Genomic DNA, 23,812 nt, shown 5'->3' with positions numbered 1-23,812 from the left:
CAGTTTTAGCAATTTATTTCTCTTTCTGGGACTCCTGTATGTCTGTGTCCCACTATATATACATTACTTGGCCAGCCTGTTTGATGTTTGTTTCTTTATAATCTCGGGTGGCGTTTGTCTGTGGGCTAGGAGCCAACTTTTCAAAATTATTGGGGGTGCTAAGTCCAATGAAAATGACCCCTCCCTGGACATATACATGAGTTTTTCTCAATATCGGGGGTGCTCAAGCACCCACAGCACCCACAGAGTCGGCTCCAATGTGACTGTGGGAAGGTAGTTCACAGTTGTGTTTTTTTTGTTATAGCATTTTTCGAAAAGGTTTATTTATTTATTTATTTATTTATTTGCATTTGTATCCCACTGCCGCGTGGCAGTGCGTTCCAGAGTTGCGTGCTCTTGTAGGAGAAGGTTGATGCATGTAGTACTTTATACTTTATGCCTTTGCACTTAGGTTGCTTTCCATACCAGGATATTTCCTATATGTTAGCTGTACGTTTGTTCTTCCACAGGCATGGGGGCAGTAAGGATGTTATCATAGGTACATGCCACTCTCACCTGTTTAACTTTGGGTCATGAAATCATAGTTGCAGGCTACTCTTACATGACAGTCATTTTCTTATTTCCTCTGTCCAGGAGTTCTTGCGGTTTTATTTTTAGATGGTTATGCTTTTCATTTCGCCTCCTTTCTCTATCGCTCTCACGGCAAGGCATGTGAAGTAGGGGTTCCCTACATAGACTCTTGGATCTTAGACCATTTTCTCTCTTGATTCTTCCGAATGCAATTTTAATTTCTAGTTCCTAAGAATGGATCTCCCTTCCTCCTATTTGGAATCTCACTGCCGTCATGCGCACTCTCTATGTCTCAAATCTTTGTCACAAGAACCTAGTTCCTAAGAAGGAATTTTCCTTCCTCCTATTTCAATTCTAAATGCTGTCAAGAGCGCTCTCAAAGTCTCAAGTCTTTTTCATGAAAGCCTTCGATCCATAGTGAAGCTTCGTGCAGCACATTTTTTGATACAAACTTTTCTGCATATTTCTCTTAGGAGAGTTTCTGAGAAGGATAGAGCCCGGTGTGAAGGAAGCTAAGCAGGGTCCGCCCGGGCTGGGTCCTGGAAGGGTGACCAGCTCACAATGCGCAATAATGTCCCTTCACAACACTGTTTTCCAGTCTCTAAAAGTTCATCATAGTTATGCTACCCCTCAGAAAAGGGGAGATTCTTCTTCACTCATGGCGAGTCAGCTAGCTATTTAAAAAAAAAAAAACCTCTTGTCGACAAGTCAGCAAGTCGCAGACCGAGAAGTGCAATTTTTATGGTTCTCAGGATGCCTAGTACTGGTGGTCAAGAGTCGTCTAAATATTTCGCAGTCTCCACAATATTTTGGGGTTACATGCGACATAGTTGCAAGGTTTTTTCCCTGGGCAATTGCCTTTTGCAGTCTCATGAGCTGCACTCCCGTGCTCTTTATCTTTTTGAGTGTTCTGAAGCATTTGCAGCTTCCCTTTTGTTTTTTTCCCCGAGACTGCTGCTCTTCTTTTCGGCATTAGTTGAGTAGGACATTCCTCCTGGCATTTGGTTTTACTTCCAGGACTACCATGTGGTCTCTTTACTTTGCAACTTAATTTTTTCCTTCTTGGCTCTTGGCATTCGGTTTGCTTTCAGGATTACCATGTGGTCTCTTTACATTGCAACTAGGGGACTGTCAGTCGCTCTCGGAGCAAGGAGGTATCCCTGAGGGCTAGCGTTTTATTCTGAGCACTCTGTCTTTGGTCAGCATTGTTGCCATGTTATGTTAGTCCGGAATGCTCTTTCTGTACTCTCATAGGACTGTTATCATCTTAGGTTACTTCAAAGACTCAATCCTGCTCTCTGGCAGGACTGTTTCTAGCTTATGTTCTTTCAGAATGGTCTTCGGTCTCCTGGTAGGTCTGTTGCCTTCTTAGGCTACGTATTGAGGCCCCTGGTAGGTCTCTGGTCTTCTTGTGTATTGAAGGTACATCCTTTCCTCGGCCAGTTCTACTATCTGGTCATTCTGTTTCTTTACAGGGCTTGCATGTGCCCTCCTTTACACGATTGACATGTATGTCATTTTATTTTTGCATGTTTTCACTTTTCTCTGTAAGCTGCCTAAGGGGTAATCTAGCGAACAGTGCAGTGAGATGTCATCGGGGAGGCCCAGCTTCAGTTCTCACTCTGACTCTAATCGTCCTGCCTCCTAGGTGGGTTCACATCCGCACTGACGTTTGGTTTATTTCATGGCTGATGTCTGTTTTATTCAAGGGGAGTCATTTGTATGGATCTACCATCTGACCAGCCCTGTAGCATGCCATCCCCTTCTGGCATGGTGGCCTTCTCTTCAGGTCGGGCATTTCGCTTAGATATTTGGATCTCAGGGGCGTAACCCTTATGTTTTTTGTTTTTCCTTGCAGATATACCAGGCTGCCTTTTAGGTTGTCATCTTGACTTTTTATGGAGCCGAGGGGGTTTTCTGTTTTCTCTAGAGGACCTTCTCTCTGCCCCAGTCCGGCCTCTTTGTTTCTCTCTTGCTCAGGCTGGTGCATGCTCTGTCTGGGACAGGCATTCAGCCTTGCTAAGCAGGATGGCATCTTTTGTAGTTGCAGTATTCTCTTCTCAGCTTTTAGCCTCTGTGCCTTAGTGACATTGTCAGAGGGACAGGGTGTTATTCTTCTTCGCACGATGATTCAAAATCATCTTGTTTCCTTTAAGGTTTCTTTCTCCTTTCAGACACTGTTGTTAGTAGCCATGGCTTCAGCTAGCAGGGTCAGGACTGCAAGTTTCTCTCTTACAGGTTTTCTTTTTTTCCAATCAGCTAGTACGTCTAGGTAAGAGGTACTTCTTCACCTGGGTATTTCTTTTTCACTCTACCTTAGTTTCCCATTTTTCATCTTTTCCAATCACTTTTTTCTTACTGGTCTGGACTCTTCTACTGGCGTTCAAGATCACAGGAAATTATATGCTTTATATATGCTTTACATATTAAAACAGATCTTATATATTTAGAGAACTGTTACAAGCTATTTGGTCCTTCCTTTTGGTACTTCTAGTCAAGGTAAGGTTGCCATTGTTTCGGCCTCACTATATCTCGACGTATTAAGGAATTCATACCTTCTATTTGTCTACTCACTGGGGGACCATTTCCTGAGAGTGTTATAACATATGCTCCATCTTGAGAAGCGGGGTTCGTTCCTTCGCACAGCGATTTTTGGTGCACTAGGTGCACATTTTGTACGGTGCCATTTTGAGCTTATCTTCATTCTCTTTTGATTGATATACACTCTACATGTTCATTGTTGCCAGGAGGTGATCTATGCAACTCGGAGATGCTTAGGGGTTTGAAAGGGTCCCTCCCTTAAGGTTACTGCTTTGGTACTTCCCATCAGTCCAATCCTGGTCCGGTCCGGAGGGACGCTAAGGAAGGAGAAATTAGATCTTACCTGCTAATTTGCTTTCCTTTAGTCCCTCCGGACCGGACCAGGCCCCTCCCATATTTTGTCACTTTTTCAACGGGGTATTAAAAAAAAAAAAAAAAAAAAGACGCTTGTACATATATAGGACTTTAAGTGGACCATGCCACGTCTCTGGTCGGAGTTGCTGGTGGGTTCAGTTGCTGGAATATATGTGTATGTATGTATTTATATATCTATCTATATATGTATGTATATATTTATATATCTATATATGTATAGAACTTTGAGGTCCTTAGCACTTCTGTGCTGAGAGTTGCTGGTGAGTTCTAATTCAAGTGAGCCATACCACTTCTCTGGTAGGAGTTGCTGGTGAGCTTTCCTACAAAAGTGACATACCACTTCTCTGGTGAGAGTTGCTGGGGTACCCAATTGCTGGTATATATATATGTGAACTTTTAAGTAAGCCATGCTAGTATATATATGTGAAACTTTAAGTAAGCCATACCACTTCTCTGGTGAGAGTTGCTGGTGAGCTATAATACAAGGGAGCCATACCACTTCTCTGGTGAGAGTTGCTGGTGAGCTGTAGTACAAATCGGGCCATACCACTTCTCTGGTAAGAGTTGTTGGTGAGCTCTGATACTTGGCATTGCCGAGTGCTTTGTGGCTGCTAGGATTCCATACGGCACAGATGGTCTTTCTTTCCTGCTTTGTTATTCAAATACTGAGGCTAAGGTCACATGGCCAGGGCTCCTATTGGCTCTCTAGAGTCAGAGTTTTTCTCAGTCTCCACCTGCTGGTAGGCGAGCACAACCCATCAGTCCAATCCTGGTCCGGTCCGGAGGGACTAAAGGAAAGCAAATTAGCAGGTAAGATCTAATTTCTCCATTCTGAAGCTAACACATTTCAGTAAATAAATTCAACATTGAATGCCTTTTCTACTGTGTTGTCTGGTCACTTTTATTTTTCCATCATGTTGGTTCCTGATTCTCTTTTCCACCTTCCTTTCTGCTAATTCTCCTTCAAGTAGCTGCTGTTCATTTGACTTTTCTCCACTCTTATTCCATTGCCTTACTACACTTGCCTCTGACATATTGATATTTCCATGTTAGCTCTTTCCTCTCTTTTCCTTTCCTACTCTTTTTTCCACTTAGATTTCACCCTCTTTCTTTTCACTTTTTAGATACCCACTAACTGTCCTCCCCCAGCCTTCAATTCCCTTCCATCTACTCCCTATCATCATATTTCTACCACCTGTAATCACTATCCTCCTCTTGTTCATTTCTTTACCCCCCCCCCCCCCCTCTTTGGCCTCTCCCACATGGATTTAGTGAAGGGAAATCTTGCCTCACCAATCTACTACATTTCTTTGAAGGGGTGAACAAACATGTGGATGAAGGTGAGCCGGTCAATATTGTGTATTTGGATTTTCAGAAGGCGTTTGACAAAGTACCTCATGAAAGACTCCAAAGGAAATTGGAGAGTCATGGGATAGGAGGTAGTGTTCTATTGTGGATTAAAAACTGGTTAAAGATAGAGGGTTAAATGGTCAGTATTGTCAATGGAGAAGGGTAGTTAGTGGGGTTCCCCAGGGGTCTGTGCTGGGACCGCTGCTTTTTAACATATTTATAAAGGATCTAGAGATGGTAGATTGACTTTAAAATTGGGAAGTGGGAAAAAGGAGGATTAGAAAAGTAGAGGGTTGTGAGTAATGTTGATCTGCATTTTTCAGTTAAAACCCCTGATGATGCATCTAGCGAAACAGTCTTGTGTAGGGTTTGACAGTGTTTCAAGTGTTTGGTGACAAGAAGCAGATTTGCCTGTGGTTTATGAAAACAGCTGAACCAAGAGAACTGAGGATTGGTAGTTGTTGCACCAAGTACACTACATTTCAAAAAGATCTGGCTACAATGGATTAAGATTAGAGTGGTGGACTTTGGTCCTGGGGAACTGGGTTCGATTCCCACTTCAGGCACAGGCAGCTCCTTGTGACTCTGGCCAAGTCACTTAACCCTCCATTGCCCCATGTAAGCCGCATTGAGCCTGCCATGAGTGGGAAAGCGCGGGGTACAAATGTTAATAAAAAATAAAAAAAAAGATAATCATGGGGAATGGACCCACTGCAATACAATAATGGAGATAAGTGGCTATTGGTAAAATAACAGATGTTGAACACTTATTAAGAGAGGAATTTTGAAATCCATTATTTATGAAAGAAATGGTATAGTAAATGTATTTTGAATTATGGTAAAATCTTGTGGAAGTAGGTATTAGAAATATTTATGGGGGAAAAAGTATTGTGGTTGAGTGTACCTGTGTGAATGAGAAGGGTGAGGTCAATATTGTATAAAATATATAACTTTTTTATTGATCTATTGTGGATTAAAAACTGGTTGAAGGATAGGAAACAGAGAGTGGGGTTAAATGGGCAGTATTCACAATGGAGAAGAGTAGTTAGTGGGGTTCCTCAGGGGTCCGTGCTAGGACCGCTGCTTTTTAATATATTTATAAATGATTTAGAGATGGGAGTAACTAGTGAGGTAATTAAATTTGCTGATGACACAAAGTTATTCAAAGTCATTAAATCGCGACAGGATTGTGAAAAATTACAAGAGGACCTTACGAGACTGGGAGACTGGGCGGCTAAATGGCAGATGATGTTTAATGTGAGCAAGTGCAAGGTGATGCTTGTAGGAAAAAAGAACCCGAATTATAGCTACGTCATGCAAGGTTCCACGTTAGGAGTTACAGACCAAGAAAGGGATCTGGGTGTCGTCGTCGATAACACACTGAAACCTTCTGCTCAGTGTGCTGCTGCGGCTAAGAAAGCGAATAGAATGTTGGGTATTATTAGGAAAGGTATGGAAAACAGGTGTGAGGATGTTATAATGCCGTTGTATCGCTCCATGGTGCGACCGCACCTTGAGTATGTGTTCAATTCTGGTCGCCGCATCTCAAGAAAGATATAGTAGAATTGGAAAAGGTGCAGCGAAGGGCGACTAAAATGATAGCGGGGATGGGACGACTTCCCTATGAAGAAAGACTAAGGAGGCTAGGGCTATACAGCTTGGAGAAGAGACGGCTGAGGGGAGACATGATAGAGGTATATAAAATAATGAGTGGAGTGGAACAGGTGGATGTGAAGCTTCTGTTCACGCTTTCCAAAAATACTAGGACTAGGGGGCATGCGATGAAACTACAGTGTAGTAAATTTAAAACAAATCGGAGAAAATGTTTCTTCACCCAACGTGTAATTAAACTCTGGAATTCGTTGCCGGAGAAAGTGGTGAAGGCGGTTAGCTTAGCAGAGTTTAAAAAGGGGTTGGACGGTTTCCTAAAGGACAAGTCCATAAACCGCTACTAAATGGACTTGGAAAAATCCAAAATTCCAGGAATAACATGTATAGAATGTTTGTACGTTTGGGAAGCTCACCAGGTGCCCTTGGCCTGGATTGGCCGCTGTCGTGGACAGGATGCTGGGCTCGATGGACCCTTGGTCTTTTCCCAGTGTGGCATTACTTATGTACTTATGTCCTCTACTTGGCTCACTTTTATTACATAGAGCAGTGATTTAACCTATTGTGATGTCATAGTGGCTCATTCCACCAATAAGAGCCAACCTCATTAGTGATGTCACAATGGCTTGATTGTATAGAATGTTTGTAGGTTTGGGAAGCTTGCCAGGTGCCCTTGGCCTGGATTGGCCGCTGTCGTGGACAGGATGCTGGGCTCGATGGACCCTTGGTCTTTCCCAGTGTGGCATTACTTATGTACTTACTTATGTACTAGATGTTTCAAAAGAAATTTAAGAATTAAAAAGAGGTAGTTACTACATAAATACTAATTTGCACTGTAACTAGATTGAAATGGAGGTAGACAGGTGGTGATTTGTATGCATATGCATTGGAGAAATTCTGAAAACCTAACTGGCTTGAGGACTGATGTTGCCACTCTTGTTATAGACCTTTCACAGAGCTCACAAACACAATAAACCATCTTTTGCATTCTCCTGATGTTGTTTGCAGGTTTGTTTCTGGTCCAGTCCCTCAACAGCTGTTTTGCCCTTAGCACCAATATCATGTGTGGCCATTTTCACATCCTGGTACTGCTTGGGAACTGTTCGGTTATTACTCCAAAAGGTCACCCACTTCCACCACAGATATGTATCCTTTACCATATTCGACCTCTCCCACCTACCTCTCAACACATACCCTTAATATTGGCTTGTTGAATTGTAGGTCCATCCGCTCTACAACATCTCAAATCTGTGATCTTATATAGTCTCTTCTGGTTTTGACATCCTTTGCCTCACTGCAAGCTAGATTCAGAATAGTGAGAAAAGCTACTATTTTAGTGCTTACTAGAGAATGATGCGGGGACAAAGTTTGTCCCTGCCCCTTGCCCGTGAACTCTGTCCCCGTCCACAGAAGTCTCACTGATTAACCACCCTTAAGATTTACCTTTGGGTTTAAAAAGCAAAATCATGTGCATGTAAGGACTGAATACACGAATTAAAACAATTGCCCTTAAAATGTAATAATACTGGACTGGTCTGGCAAGCAATAATGAAAACAGTGATGGAATATTCATTCACATAGCAAGCAATAAGCACTAATTTTTCTAATCATTCTACAACTCCAAGCACATTTAATTCTTTTCTCACTACACAAAATAGGGAACCACAGAAAAACTGAAGACATCTCCCTCAAGAAAGCCAGGTAAACACTGGTAAAAGAGAAACTGAAATGTATTTTCTCTGCACTCATACAAAAATAGAAGAGATGTACATTTCACAAAGCAGGCACATCTCAGCCCTTAAAAAGTATTAAATAAAACTTTCTTTTCTACCTTTGTTGGCTGAACACTTTATTTTTCTAACTGGGCTGGTCCCAGTCTCTTCCACTTTCCACATGTCAGTCTTCTCTAAATTCTTTTCTATGTTGGAGATTCCATTTCTTCTCTCTCCTCTTGGCTTCTTTTTTTTCCTTCTCTACATCTGTCTGGCAGTGACCTTTCATTTCTTGTCTGTCCCCTATTTGTGTTTATCCCCCTTTTCTCTCACCTTAGTCTCTGTTTCACTTCTCATCTACCTACTAGCTTTTACCGTTGCTCCCTCTCTCTCTCACTTAATATCCAGTCTCCTAAACCCCTGTCACTTACTTCGCCTGCATTCCCATCCTATTACCCTCATCTACCCTCCACTGGCTCTCATCACCCTATCAGACCCCAGCTCCATCCTCATCTCTCATATTCCCTTCCTCTCCCTCCTTGCAAGGTCATGTCACTCTCCCTTCCCCACAAGGTCTTGTTGCTTTCCACGATTACCTGCTCCCATGTCATTCTCTAGTATTTATCAGTCCATATAAATGCAGAACCCAGTTATTAAATATAAGGTTACTTTTTTCAGAAAAAAGGGAGAATACTCTTTTCAAAAAAAGGAGGAAAAAAAAAAAACGCCTCAAGAAAAAGCTTTTCCCACGATTATAAATGGGACAAAAGCTATCGTTTCATCATCATGGGCGACACAGTGTCAGACATCCAAGAAGAGAAGTAGCTTCGCAATTCTCTACTCTACCAAACTTAAGACTTGAAGAATTGCCTACTAAATTACTACTACTTAACATTTCTACAGCGCTGTACAGTTCAACAAAAAGGGACAGTCCCTGCTCAAAGGAGCTTACAATCTAATGGGCGAAATGTCAAGTTGGGGCAGTCTAGATGTCCTGAAAATTCTATCCAGAATCCCTGCCTGGGAAGGCTTCTGGGTCCAAATCCTATTGTCATTCTAGGTTATTGTGCATTCTCCCCAACATCAACCTATTGCCACATGATTTCTGAAGCATCGATTTTGTTACCTTGAAGTCCTTATCCTTGGAGATTTTAATGTGCATGTGGATAACCCTCTCAATGCTCGCTCCAGAAGTTTCCTTTCTCAATTAGACATTGCCCCATGTAAGCCGCATTGAGCCTGCCACGAGTGGGAAAGCGCAGGGTACAAATGTAACAAAAATTACAAAAAATAATAATCTGCAGCTCTCAGGTCAGAATCCCAACGCACCAAGAGTCATACCCTGGATCTGTCAGGCTTCCTACAAATTCAGCCTTTGAATTTAGGTCTCTCCATTTTATACTTGTGCCTTGGACTGATCACTTGCTCCCACATTTCTCTATCCCCCTCCTCATTAGTCTAGGTATCTCTCCTGAGTGGACCCCATCATGGCCTCTGTCTACTTAAGAAACTGCACAGATGTGAACAAACACATCTGGATGAAAACTATATTAGATTTCCCTTTTTTTTTTTTATAAAAGTAGATTAAAAGATTACAATTTCCACCTCCATAAAGCCAAGGTCCTTTATTTCACTAATCATATTAAGAAGCCCCCCCCCCCCTCCCCAATTCAGCAAATGAACTATACTCTATTTTTCACACCATAACATCCCCTCCTGCAGCTGATTTTCCCCTCAATTCTTCTTTGATAAAAGTTCAGGACCTGTTGAAAAACTATTCAGCCACCTACCCACCCTCATTCACCTTCTCCCTCTTCTCCAGAGTCTTTTCTCTTGCCAGGATCTGGTTCTTGCACCTCATTCCAGCTCCAGTCCCTCCACTCCCTTTCTGTCGTTCTTTCTATTACTAAACCTAGATGTAATGTCCTAGAAAAAAATTGCTTTTATTCAACTGTCTTCTTTCATATAAAAGACACTCACCCTTCACCCTAGATAGTCTGGTTTCAGATCCCACTTTAGTAAGGAAGCTTGTCTTAACTGTAGTGCTAAATGAAGTCCATACACCTTGAGATAAACAATGTGGTTCTTGCTGTTTCGCTTGATCAGTCTGTCATGAAATACCTAGCACCTGCCTGGAGTTACCCTGCAGTCAACTGATGTGCCTGCCCAGCCTCACCAGCACTTGGGCTCATGCTCTATACTAGAATCCTTCACCCACCAACTGGGTCCGGCTTGGGTTATTCCAAGGACACTGGGACCACAGCTCCCAGTAAGCACCCACAGACCCAAGAACACACACCAAGATTCTTAGTCCAGCACAGCAGAGCCAATAAACTAACAAATGTTAGTTGTCACAGAACTTGAAGAGAAAAGCAATAACACACATTTGTCACGTATTTTATATGGTTCACTGGTCTACTCTGACAATAAACCTGATTAGTTTATTGATTCTGCTATCCTGGACTAAGAATCCTGGTGGTTTGTGTTTTGGTCTGTGGGTAACATAGTAGATGACGGCAGAAAAAGACCTGCATGGTCCATCCAGTCTGCCCATGACAAACTCATATGTGTATACCTTACCTTGAATTTGTACCTGTCCTTTTCAAGGCACAGACCATATAAGTCTGCCCAGCAGTATTTGCCGCCTCCCATCACCGGCTCTGGTACAGACCGTATAAGTCTGCCCTCCCCTATCCTCGCCTCCCAACCACCACCCCCTCTTCCCCCCAACTGCTCCGCCACCCAATTTCAGCTAAGCTTCTGAGGATCCATTCCTTCTGCACAGGATTCCTCTATGCATATCCCACACGTTTGAACTCCGTTACCGTTTTCATCTCCACCACCTCCCACGGGAGGGCATTCCAAGCGTCCACCACCCTCTCCGTGAAAGAAATACTTCCTGACATCTTTCCTGAGTCTGCCCCCCTTCAATCTCATTTCATGTCCTCTCGTTCTACCGCCTTCCCATCTCCGGAAAAGATTCGTTTGTGGATTAATACCTTTCAAATATTTGAACATCTGTATCATATCACCCTGTTCCTCCTTTCCTCCAGGGTGTACATGTTCAGGTCAGCAAGCCTCTCTTCCTACGTCTTGGAACATAAATCCCATACCATCCTCGTAGCTTTTCTTTGCACCGCTTCCATTTTTTTAACATCCTTCGCAAGATACGGCCTCCAAAACTGAACACAATACTCCAGGTGGGGCCTCACCAACGTCTTATACAGGGGCATTAAAACCTCCTTTCTTCTGCTGGTCACTCCTCTCTCTATACAGCCTAGAAATCTTCTAGCTACTGCCACCGCCTTGTCGCACTGTTTCGTCGCCTTCAGGTCCTCAGATACTATCACCCCAAGATCCCTCTCCCCGTCCGTGCCTATCAGACCCTCCCCACCTAACACATACGTCTCCCTTGGATTTCTACTCCCCAAGTGCATCACTTTGCATTTCTTCGCATTGAATTTTAATTGCCAAACGTTAGACCATTCTTCTAGCTTCTTCAGATCTTTTTTCATGTTTTCCACACCCTCCGGGGTGTCCACTCTGCTGCAAATCTTGGTGTCATCCGCAAAAAGGCAAACCTTACCTTGTAACCGCTCGGCAATGTCACTCACAAATATATTGAACAGAATGGGCCCCAGCACCGATCCCTGAGGCACTCCACTACTCACCTTTCCCTCCTCCGAGCGAACTCCATTCACCACCACCCTCTGGTGTCTGTCCGTCAACCAGTTCCTAATCCAGTTCACCACTTCGGGTCCTATCTTCAGGCTGTCTAGTTTTTTTAAGAGCCTCCTGTGGGGAACCGTGTCAAAAGCCTTGCTGAAATCTAAGTAGATGACGTCCATAGCACGTCCTTGATTTAATTTTCCTGTCACCCAGTCAAAGAATTCAATGAGATTTGTTTGGCACGATTTCCCTTTGGTGAAACCATGTTGTCTCGGATCTTGCAACTTATTGGCTTCCAGGAAATTCACTATCCTTTCCTTCAGCATGGCTTCCATTACTTTTCCAATAACCGAAGTGAGGCTTACCGGCCTGTAGTTTCCAGCTTCTTCCCTATCCCCACTTTCGTGAAGAGGGACCACCTACGCCGTTCTCCAATCCCTCGGAACCTCTCCCGTCTCCAAGGATTTATTAAACAAGTCTTTAAGAGGACCCGCCAGAACCTCTCTGAGCTCCCTCAGTATTCTGGGGTGGATCCCATCCGGCCCCATGGCTTTGTCCACCTTCAGCTTTCCAAGCTGTTGATACACACTCTCTTCTGTGAACGGCGCTCTATCCACCTCATTCTCAGGTGTACTTTTGCTAGTCCCTCTCGGTCCTTCCCCAGGGTTTTCTTCAGTGAAAACAGAACTCTGGGACCCCCGCATATGTGGCACCAGTAAGCTAGAAATCACCAGGGAATAACCTGAGTGGGAGGCTCACCCAGAGGCAAGTGGGATGGAGGATGCTAGTGTAGCGCACAAGCAGCAGGTGCAGGCAGAGCTGAGTTGGGGACAGACCCTCCAGGTACCCACAGGGTTAGCCCCAGACAGGTGGCTAGGTGTTTCATCACACTATGTATCACCTTCCATAGGATACAATACAATGGAATTCTTAGGCATGCCAAAGATTTGTTTGTTAATCAGGTAACTGAATTATTTCAAGTTTTATTTCTTAGTATACAAACTTATCAGCAACTTTCTTTTAACATTAGATTTATTCAACATTTTGAGATAGAAAACAAAAATACAAACCAGCAAATATCTTAGCAAAAGTACAAGAAACCCCTCCCCCTCACACACACATTAACAGCTCCCAGATATAGCACCCGCAGTTAGTTCTTCAATGAGTGCCAATGAAAATAAAACACCCCCCCCTCCATCCAAGATATCTGCCCAATGAAAGTTTATTTCAAGATGAGCGCACACTGAGTCCATCATCAGTGACATTGTCATCTGTAAAATAAAGTCCATAACAACAGCTGGGACCTAAACATTTGCTGAACAAACTTGTTAGCAGCATGTACACAGAAAAGAGATTGGCATGCAAGTAACAGAATTATCCGCAATTTGGTGCCCAAGCTCCTAAGCAGGAGGGGTTGACCACCTCAAACCACTTCTACAATACAATTCCAAGTATCTTCACAGAAAGATGCTTCTTTCATAAGACAAACCAAGCAGTAACAGAGTGACAAAAGCCAGAAATCAAGTACTGCACCCCAGCACCTGGCCTGTGAAGCAGAATTCGGAGCAAGATCATCTAAAGGGGAGGACACAGGCCCAGTTCTGCTCACATTGCAGCAATACACCATCTTCCCGCTCTCTAGTCATGCAGTTCCTAGGACTAGTAATGGGGGAAGAAAACACAAACAGTCTAATCACTTATACTGTACAAATGAGATGCATGTTGCTTTTGGCTAGTAGCACTGGTCAGTGGTGTTCCTAGCCTGTTTGCCACCTGGGGCAGGTTGACACTGTGCCCCCCCCCCCCCCCCCCCCCCAAGCACATCACCAGACCTTTCCTCCCAGCAAGGGGGTGTGCGAAGCAGGTGCAAGGCTATCAGCTCTGCCGGTCCCTTGCCCCGGAACAGGAAGTAATGTTAGAGGGGTCAGGAGACTGGCAGAGCTGACAGCCACATACCTGCTCCACATACCCCCTTGCTGCCTGCACCCGGGGTGGACCACCACCACCACCCACCCTTGGTAAGCTACTGGCACTGATACATTATAATCTAAAATGTTTCTGTTAAGGCAGAAGCTTTTGTAAACTGTCAAAATGAGAATCAGAGGGAACAAGAAGCCAGACAAAACATGGCAAAATTCACTCAAACAATTAGAGAAAAGAAGAAAATGAAAGGAATCCAGAAGAATTGCATATGGTCAGTGTAAAATAAAAGGAAATCAGGCTGATAGTCATTCAGTTTCAGATCTGCAGAAAAGGTGCTTTACTAACGCAAAGCAGTCTGTAGCCAGCCACCAGGCTCGGTGGGGGATGCAAGCAGAGACATGGACTCTTAAAACATGTCATACAAAATACCCTTTTTTCCTAACAGCCATTTGCAGCCAAACTGAGTGAATAGAGAAGACCCTAGATTTCTTTAACTATTTCCAACTGTTGGTTCTAGTCCGTGATGGTGGTTGTAATTGTGCCCATTTCTATTTCCACGGTGGTGTCATGGGCTACAGGAGAAGCAGACTCCACTGAACCCATCACATTCCAATCTTCTAGGTCTTGTCTTTCAGTAACACTATCATTCACAGGAGAGGTAGCTGCCAGGGGAAAAGATGCCATATCTACAGAAAGAAAAGGTAAGAAAGGACTAATTAATCACTTCGAACCATTTTCAAGTTGCTTCAATACGATCTATACAACCTTCAAAGAATCCTAGATTAGAAATACAATATAGTCACAAGGCATTGTATGCTATGACATCACATGAATCCAACAAGGTTGAGAATCTGAGCTATGTCTGTTCCTCTTTCAACCCTGCATTTATGGATCAGGCAGAAGCAAAAAGCACAAAGGACAAAACCAGATATCATGAGCAACCTTTCATCCAAAGCACAACCACCACCGATGGTTTACAGGGTAATGCAGAGTTCCACTCCTTTCACCAAGTACTTCAAAAACTAATAGCAATGAACCAAGAATTAATCTTTTGACTTTGTCCAAGTTGAACAAGAAAAATGCAAAGTTTTAAAACTTATAAGCAGCCCTTTAGGATGACAAAAGACCACCTTACCACCAGCTTGTGCCTGAGTACTGCTCTGTGTCTTCGTCTGCCTCCTCTGCAGGGCCAGCTGCCGGTTCCTCTCCATCCTCTGCTTCTGCTCCTCACTCAGGAAGACGCCAGATGGGGGTGGGGAGGGAGGATTCTGTTGCACACTTTCAGAGAACAGCTCCAGATCCTCCGATGCCTCATCCAATCCAATATTAGCACCTTCTAGTTTGTAAAACAAAAGGCTTTTTTGAGGAAGAATTCAGAGACTGTTCATGTATCACAGCTTTTACTAAACTCTAGATTAAAAGGAGATCTCTTTACCCCACCCAAATATGAGAAACTTTATATGGGGTGGAGTGGGATATAAATTTGCTGAACTGAGACACGTTTAACATGAGATTTAGACAGGAGGAAGAGAAAGGTGTTAGTGTGTACCCTGATCAATTTTTAGTGGTTAGGGTGGTGGACTTTGGTCCTGGGGAACTGAGGAACTGAGTTTGATTCCCACTTCAAGCACAGGCAGCTCCTTGTGACTCTGGGCAAGTCACTTAACCCTCCATTGCCCCATGTAAGCCGCATTGAGCCTGCCATGAGTGGGAAAGCACAGGGTACAAATGTAACAAAAAATAAATAAAAAAATTTTTGGAGGCTAATGATATAAATTATATAGCAATGACAAAAAAAAGGGAAAAATATTTTAAGAAACAAAGTTATCCAGAGCCCAATTCTATGCAGTGTTTATGTTGAGATATGTATGGAGCCATCGCACAGGTAGCCTGGCAGCTAGACAGACCCTGTCGGCAGGAACCATTTGCTGTGTGTGACAGCCTAAGCTTACATCTTATTGCTGAAAGATGCAACCATGCACAGGACAGTCACAGCTGAGGAGTTGGAAGAAGGTCAGAGTGGGAGGACTTCAGTTGTTTAAATACAAGACTACAGAGCTGCAGGAGGAAAACAAATATAATCTATTCACACATCACTTGGATGTATTTCACACCCAGAGGAGTTAACAGCTGCTCATACAGCTCGTATCCACACCTGGACCTTCTGCATGGAAATGTTATTTACACAGAAGTGCAGCTCAAGGTCTGAGGCTCCATGAAGGCAGATTCAGAAAAAGCATGAAAAAAAAAAATAGCCCTCCACCCCCCCCCCGCCCCACACACACAAAATATCAGTAACAAAATTCAAGGAAACTTAGAATAAAGCACAGAAGGAAAAAGTTTAGTCTTACCTTCTAATTTTCTTTCCTTGAGTCCAACCAGACCAGTCCAGAACACATGGGTTGTTATGCTTGCTTGCTAGCCAGCATTTAGATACCAAGACCAGTGAGCTCTGCCCTATAAAAAGGCACCATGCTGCCCCAGCTCATCAGTATTCCTTTAACAAAGTAAATCTGGGCAAACCAAAACAAAATACCCGCTATGCTAAGATGCAGAGAAGAGAATACAGGGCTTTAGAACTTAGATGTTCTCCCTCTGGAAAACGTAAATATCCTTTGGCTCCTCTGTACAGACTATATTTGACAAGAAAATACAGGGCAGACCTCTGGTCACACACAGGGAACTTGGGGTTGATTGTGTCCGAAGACCTTAAGGTAGCCAAGCAGGTAGAAAAGGTGACGGTCAAAGCCAGAAGGATGCTTGGGTGCATAAGGAGAGGGACAACCAGCAGGAAAAAAAAAAAAAAGAGAGGCAATAGTGCCCTTGTATAAGTCTCTGGTGAGGCCCCATTTGGAGTACTGAATGCAATTCTGGAGACCGCACCTACAGAAAGATATAAACAGGATGGAGTCGGTCCAGAAGGCGGCTACCAAAATGGTAAACTCTCTCTGTCATAAAACATATGGGGACAGGCTCATGGACCTCAACATGTATACGCTGGAAATGAAGGGAAACTCTGGAATGAGAGGGCATAGGATGAAGTTAAGAGGAAATAGGCTTAGGAAGAATTTAAGAAAACACTCTTTCACAGAAAGGGTGGTGGATGCGTGGAATGGCCTCCCGATGGAGGTCATGGAAACAAAGACCGTATCAGAATTTAAGAAAGCGTGGGACAGGCACATAAGATCCCTTAGGAAAAGGAGAAGCTAGTGGTTGTTGAGGAAGGGCAGACTGGATGGGTCATTTGGCCCTTATCTGCTGTCATGATTCTATGCTTCTATGATTAGACTCGATGAACGAAAATTAATAGGCAAGACCAAGACCAAAATTCTACTTCCTTTTCACCCCTAATCAAACCAGTCCAGAATTCATGAGATGTAGCAAAGCAATGTTTACTTTGGGTGGGAAGAAGAAACTTCTGCCACCAAAACCCTGGCTCCAAATACCACTTCTTCGCTTAGTTTGCACATACGACCTGCAAAATTTGGCAAAGGAGTATAAAAGGCAGGTGGTAGCCCTACAAATTTCTCCTGGGGAAAGAGAGCGAGACTTGACTAGTGAAGTCACTATCCTCCAATCAAATGAGCCATGACACCCTGGGAAACTTCTCAGCCTTTGGGACGGTAGGCCAAATGTTTCCTTCAGCCAAATACAAACTATTCCTAAGGAACTCAAGTTACTACCAGGAAATGCAACAATGCTCTATGAACATCTAAACACCTCAGAACTTTCAACTCAAGCTTCCCAAGGCCTACATTCTGAAATTCTTCCAATTCAGGAAATCGCTACTAAAAACAACTTCAGTGAGATCCTTCAAAGACGTTTTCTTCACAAGTGTGGAACTGTCAATGCTCACATAACCAAATGAAGATTCCAAGATGGAACAATATGACATACCACAGGTGCAAGTGTGCTACCCCTGTAAGGAAGGACACAACATTGGGATGCACCAATTTTTACCAAATGTCCCTGGTAACAGGCCAGCGCTCCCACGTGCACGTTTAGGGAGGATAAGGCTTGGCCTTTCTTCAATTCTTATGAAAGAGAGAACATTTGGGCCACCCGATGCTCTCTTAGTACACCACACCTTAAAACTCAACAGACTACTATAGGCCATGGAGGTAGAGTGCTTCCTTGCCTGCCAAAATTGTTTGATGTCTTCATAGCCTCAAACACAACCTTTCAATGGCCAGGCTTCAAGACCGGGCGAATTTTGCTGATATTACAGAGAAAAAAACTACAGGTTTTAGCAGTCTGCTGAATATGTGCAGAGAAGAAGAGGGAGGAGTCGAAGATGACCCCAAGATTACGAGCTGATGAGACAGGAAGGATGAGAATGTTATCTACAGAAATAGAGAGTGGGGGAGGAGGAGAGGTTGGTTTAGGGGGAAGATAAGAAGCTCAGTCTTGGTCATGTTTAGTTTCAGATGGTGCTGAGACATCCAGGCAGCAATGTCAGACAGGCAGGCTGATACTTTGGCCTGGATTTCTGCTGAGATTTCTGGTGTGGAGAGGTAGATCAGCGAAAAGATGATACTGAAAATGAGATCAGAGTACCAAGGGAAGAAGTATAGATGGAGAAAAGAAGAGGTCCCAGGACAGATCCCTGAGGTACACCAACTGACAGTGGGATAGAAGTAGAAGAGGATCCACTAGAGTATACACTAAAGGTACGCTGGGAGAGATAAGAAGAAAACCAGGAAAGAACAGAGCCCTGAAATCCAAGTGAGGACAGCGTATCAAGGAGTAGGCTGTGATCAATAGTGTCAAAAGCAGCAGATAGATCGAGAAGGATGTGGATAGAATAGAGAACTTTGGATCTGGCCAGGAACAGATCACTGAAGACTTTAGCAAGCGCTGTTTCAATTGAATGAAGGGGGCGAAAGCCAGATTGAAGTGGGTCAAGAATAGCTTGAGATGAAAGAAAGTCAAGGCAACGGCGGTTAACAGCAAGTTCAAGTATCTTGGATAGGAAAGGGAGGAGGGAGATGGGGCAATAGTTGGAAGGACAGGTAGGGTCCAATGAAGGTTTTTTTTAAAGGAGTGGTGTGACTACGGCATGTTTGAAGGCATCAGGAACAGTCGCAGTGGAAAGTGAAAGATTGAGGATATGACAGATAAAAGGGATGACAGTAGGAGAGATAGTGTTAAGTAGATGGGTGGGAATAGAATCAGAGGAACAGGTAGTCAGTTTGGAGGAGGAAAGAGTGTGCCATTTCCTCTTCAGTGATTTTAGAAAAGAGGGAGGGGTTGAAGGAGAGTTGAGAGAATGGACTGAGGGAAGGAGAGGTGGAGGTGACGGTTGAGAATTCAATTTTAATCTTGTGAACCTTATCATTAAAGTACTCAGCCAGAGTCTAGGGAGAAAGTGAAGGGGGGAGTTGGAGGTGAAGGCACTTTGAGGAGAGAGTTCAGTGTGGCATAGAGACACCGAGGGTCTGAGCCAAGAGAGTTTGTCAACTGGATGTAGTAGTCCTGTTTGGCAAGTGAGCAGTATATAAACAATAAATTGATATTGACACTGTTAACACTTCTCTCTCCATTCTTCATCCACTTTGCTGAACACAGTTTATTTCATTCTAGTTCAATCTCCACAAAGCATTATCTTATTGTGTTATCAATTTTATTATGTTGCACTGTGTAGGTTGGTGGATAATGATGTTGCTTACCTGTAATGAGGGTTTCTCTACAGACGGCATGGGAATATATAGCTACACTAGTTGGTGACATCATTCTATGGTGCCAATGTGCCGTAGCTCAGTTCAGAAAAAGGGTCATATCTGTTATGTGCAAGTTAAACTTCAGTCCTGAGGACTCGCACTTAACCAGAGTGCACTGTACTTGGTGGAAGCCATGCTAAGGGGCTCAAAAGGAGGGCAAGAGTGCAGAGAGGATGACGACAGGCTGGCAGCAGGTTCTGGACCAGGCGGGTTGATATGAAAATTCATGAGTCCTCTCAAAGTGGGTCACAAATAAATGGAGTGAAATAGCTATGTTGTCTCCCAGGTCATGGTAAGCAGCAATGGCAGTCAAATGAAGTCAGACAGGTAGTTTTGAATACTGATTGAGAGAATTCTAGTATGTAGATTAGGAGCTGAGACAGGAAGCATGTGAATAGACTATGGTCCAGGATTGTGCCTAACTAGTGAAATGGCTCCATATGAATCAGCACTTGCTGGAGGTCTTGCAAGCTAAAAGGAGGATGTCCTTCACCATAAGTGGTCAACACAACTCTGTTCAATTGCCAGACAGTCAGGGAGAGAGTCTGAAGGTTGGGGTGAAGAAGAGAACATTGTTGCTCTATTAGTAGCATCAAGTGGTTGCTAAGAAGGAGCAGGTACCAGATCTATCTGATCCTTCTAGGAACTATGGCCAAGACCAAGCTCATTGTCTTTCCACCCAAACCCACTTCTCTCCCTCCACTCTCTATTTCAGTCTATAACACCCTCATCCTCCCCGTCTCATCTGCCCGCAACCTCGGAGTCATCTTCGACTCCTCCCTCTCCTTCTCTGCCCATATCCAGCAGACAGCCAAGACCTGTCGCTTCTTTCTCTATAACATCAGCAAAATTCGCCCTTTCCTCTCTGAGCACACCACCCGAACTCTCGTCCACTCTCTCATTACCTCTCGCCTTGACTACTGTGACCTACTCCTCACTGGCCTCCCACTTAACCATCTATCCCCCTTCAATCCGTTCAGAACTCTGCTGCGCGTCTTATCTTCCGCCTAGACCGATATGCTCATATCACCCCTCTCCTCAAGTCACTTTACTGGCTTCCGATCAGGTACCGCATACAGTTCAAGCTTCTCCTACTAACCTACAAATGCACTCAATCTGCAGCCCCTCACTATCTCTCTACCCTCATCTCCCCTTACGCTCCTACCCGTAACCTCCGCTCACAGGACAAATCCCTCCTCTCAGTACCCTTCTCCACCATCGCCAACTCCAGATTCTGCCCTGCCTCGCCCTATGCTTGGAATAAACTCCTTGAGCCCATACGCCAAGCCCCCTCCCTACCCATCTTCAAATCCTTGCTCAAAGCCCACCTCTTCAATGTCGCTTTCAGCACCTAACCATTGTACCTCTATCCAGGAAATCTAGACTGCCTCAATCTTGATTGACTGCACTTTTTGTCCTTTAGATTGTAAGCTCCTTTGAGCAGGGACTGTCCTTCTTTGTTAATTGTACAGCGCTGCGCAACCCTGGTAGCGCTTTAGAAATGTTAATAGTAGTAGTAGTAGTAGTAACTATAAGAATGAGTTGCACCCTGTCCTGTCAAGCCTTGAGGGGTGTCCTGGCTAGTCGAAGGAAGGGGGAGGGACGGGAATAAAGCAGGCCCCTATCCCAAAGTAAGGTATTGTGAGCCTGGCTGCTGTCTAGGTCTCTCCTAGCCTAAAGTTTATATTTTTATTGTTCCAGGCATGCACGGGGACTGCCATGCCAAGACAGCTCTCCAACATGGAAAGGGTCAGGTTGTACTATAGCTGCTGTGAGATGGGAGTACAGTAGGTCCAGCAAGGACAGAAGGCAGAATATTGTGGCCGCTTTCCCCTGCTGTCTATTGTGAACCCGTTACAGTTTAGCTACTTTCCTTCTCTGAAAAGCAGCAGGGGATATGTACGCATACTAGCTGCAGGTCTCTGTGGCTGTCATGTTGTGACCCGAGGAGAGCAGGTGGAGTCGTCTTAGTGCAAAGGCCACTTGGCCAAAAGCAGTCTCTGTTGCAAATTGGAGTCTATGCAATAGTGCCTAGTGAAAATCTAGAGAGATAACCAAGTGGGTGCACTGTATATCTCAACCAAGGGAGTGAACCTGATGTGGCCACAGACATGGCAGTGGCTTATAGGCGATGAAGGCCCACTAGGAAGAGTGGGTCAAGAGCCTCTTGCTGGTAGTGGAAAGAGATGAAGTCTGATATCAAGTTGGAGATGGTGTGCCTAACGAAGCATTAGCTAGTATGTTGTGCATATCATCGTGGAGATCTGGTGCTCCGAGCTAGGCCATACCACAGGAACCAATAGCCACTGCCATAGACATCATAGGTGGAACAAATGTTATAGATGGCTTCTTGATGAGGTTAGTCTCTTTTGTCAGCAGAGATGTCCTCCAGCCGAATGAGGCTCAAAAGTTGATAGTGCAGGATCTGCAATCAATGAACTATGATCTTTAGTGTTAGCACAAAGGCCCAATAGACCCAATTGAGTCCAGAAGCTTATTGTCACTGCCCGGGGGGGGTGGGGGGAGCGGTTAAGCTGATACTTCAGATTTTCATTTTCTTTAGGGATGCTCCAGACACTATAGATTGATATGGTGGTAACAGGATGGGAGTGTTCCAGGGCAGGATGTACCTTATATTTTAGCTCAAGTACTCAGGAGGCTGCAGCCCCCGATAGAGCTGATTGCCAGATGGGCAGAGCGGGCAAGGACTTTTGTGCTAGCACAGGACAGTCAGATGGACTGGAAATTCCTTCTGTCTGCAGGTGCTTGTATGGAGAACAGCTGCAAGGCAACATAAAATGTATTGTACTGTTTTGGGATCTTGCCAGGTAGTGGAGGAGTGGCCTAGTAGTTAGGGTGGTGGACTCGGTTCCTGGGGAACTGAGTTCGATTCCCACTTCAGGCACAGGCAGCTCCTTGTGACTCTGGGCAAGTCACTTAACCCTCCATTGCCCCATGTAAGCAGCATTGAGCCTGCCATGAGTGGGAAAGCGCAGGGTACAAATGTAACAAAAAAAATAAAATAGTTGTAACCTGAATTAGCCACTGTTGGAAACAGGATCCTGGGCTTGGTGGACCTTCGTTCTGTCCCAGTAAGGCAACACTTATGTACTAGTTTCCTCCATGCAGCAATCGATCGAAGGGAATCCAGTGCAGCGAGTTCCCTGGTAGGCTAATATTTGGGGTTTGTTTTTTGGTTTGGTGCAGGGTCCCACTGACAGGAGAGAAGTTGTGACTGGCCTGCAGCACAGGTGAGGTAAACTGACTTCTAACCACGTTGGCAGGCTCTCATGGAATGGGAATCCCCATGTGTTCCTGAACAATAAAAATTTCAAGCTAAGGGAGAGCTCTGGTACATTAGCTGTTAGACATCACCAACTAGTGTATCTGCATATTCTCAGCTTGTCTGTGGAGCTAAGTTATTTAGCAACAATGCCTGAACAGAAGAAATCCAGGGAAAAAGAAACCTTCAAGTTATAATCATGTGGTCTCTTCTTCATAATCTGTTTTCTCACAAATCTTCCTCAAAATCACCGAGCAAGTCCCTGTGGAATTGCATTCACCAACACTCTCCAAAGAGGGGACAACGCAGTGTGCAGATCCAGCTCGCACGAGGACATAGCCTCTCTCAGGTAATGCCGACTAGTATAATTAGACCAGACTATTCATTTCCTCCAAACATACTACATTATACTAGTCAGCATTTCTATAGCGCTGCGTACGCCTTGTAACGCTATAGAAATGCTAAATAGTAGTAGTAGATTGTATAATATATGCTGTCTGAACTCTGCCACAGTGCCCAGAGCGCTCCTTTTTGTGTGTGTGTGGGGGGGGGGGGGGGGGGGGGGGGGGGGGGGAGAGAAGGGATAAAAACCAGGCCTAGATAACTAAACCTCCCCCATCCGTACACACAAGTGATGACACTGTTCACATCAAGATCACGAGGAAGCACCCCCTTTGATTGTAGGCACTCAAAACAACAAAGTGATTTTCAGACGTTCGCAAAAAGCAGACATCTACTAGAGGGCACACAGAATTTGATTTTCTGAAATACGTTGCAATTATGGTTGCTCAAGCAAGCTCTAACAAGAGGTTTTAAACTGGTATCTCAAACTAGGACAAGTAAACTCGAAGGCCACAACAAAACAGATCAAAGAAAATGCTTATATACCTTGATCAGGGACAAAATCTTCATGTATAATGGGGACATCCAGGCGAATTCGCTTCAGGCAGGTCTGAGGGAACATAGATTAAATGTATATTGAAATAGCATCTCTACTCTGCACAGCTTCATCTGCTGTTCATTTGACAGCAGGTTTGCTTTTTTTGTTTTACTGGGGAGGG

The 23,812-nt window shown here is 44.2% G+C and overlaps 1 protein-coding gene, 1 long non-coding RNA gene and 1 other non-coding gene across 4 annotated transcripts; 1 reads left to right on the top strand and 2 right to left on the bottom strand.

Moving 5' to 3' along the window:
- The first annotated feature begins 1,981 nt into the window (after positions 1–1,981).
- LOC115458982 lies at positions 1,982–16,509 on the top strand. Its single transcript, XR_003940180.1, has 3 exons — positions 1,982–1,992; positions 5,874–5,880; positions 16,428–16,509. It is a non-coding gene; the product is annotated as an uncharacterized LOC115458982 (long non-coding RNA).
- LOC115458979 (TIMELESS-interacting protein-like) lies at positions 13,633–23,730 on the bottom strand. Of its 2 annotated transcripts, XM_030188840.1 has the most exons (4): positions 23,640–23,730; positions 20,154–20,156; positions 14,884–15,084; positions 13,633–14,434 (listed from the first exon to the last, which is right to left on the bottom strand). In XM_030188840.1, exons 1-4 carry the CDS (start codon positions 23,713–23,715, stop codon positions 14,262–14,264), a joined length of 453 nt encoding a protein of 150 aa, XP_030044700.1. In that variant the 5' UTR covers positions 23,716–23,730; the 3' UTR covers positions 13,633–14,261. The 2 variants fall into 2 exon arrangements, with proteins under 2 accessions (XP_030044700.1, XP_030044701.1); XM_030188841.1 differs by lacking the exon at positions 20,154–20,156.
- Positions 15,612–15,741, bottom strand: LOC115458983. The gene has a single exon (XR_003940181.1).
- Positions 23,731–23,812: the final 82 nt, after the last annotated feature.

This window comes from Microcaecilia unicolor, unplaced genomic scaffold, assembly GCF_901765095.1.
Source record: "Microcaecilia unicolor unplaced genomic scaffold, aMicUni1.1, whole genome shotgun sequence".
Classification (NCBI taxonomy): Eukaryota; Metazoa; Chordata; class Amphibia; order Gymnophiona; family Siphonopidae; genus Microcaecilia; species Microcaecilia unicolor.
This window is presented reverse-complemented; position numbering and strand designations above follow the sequence as displayed.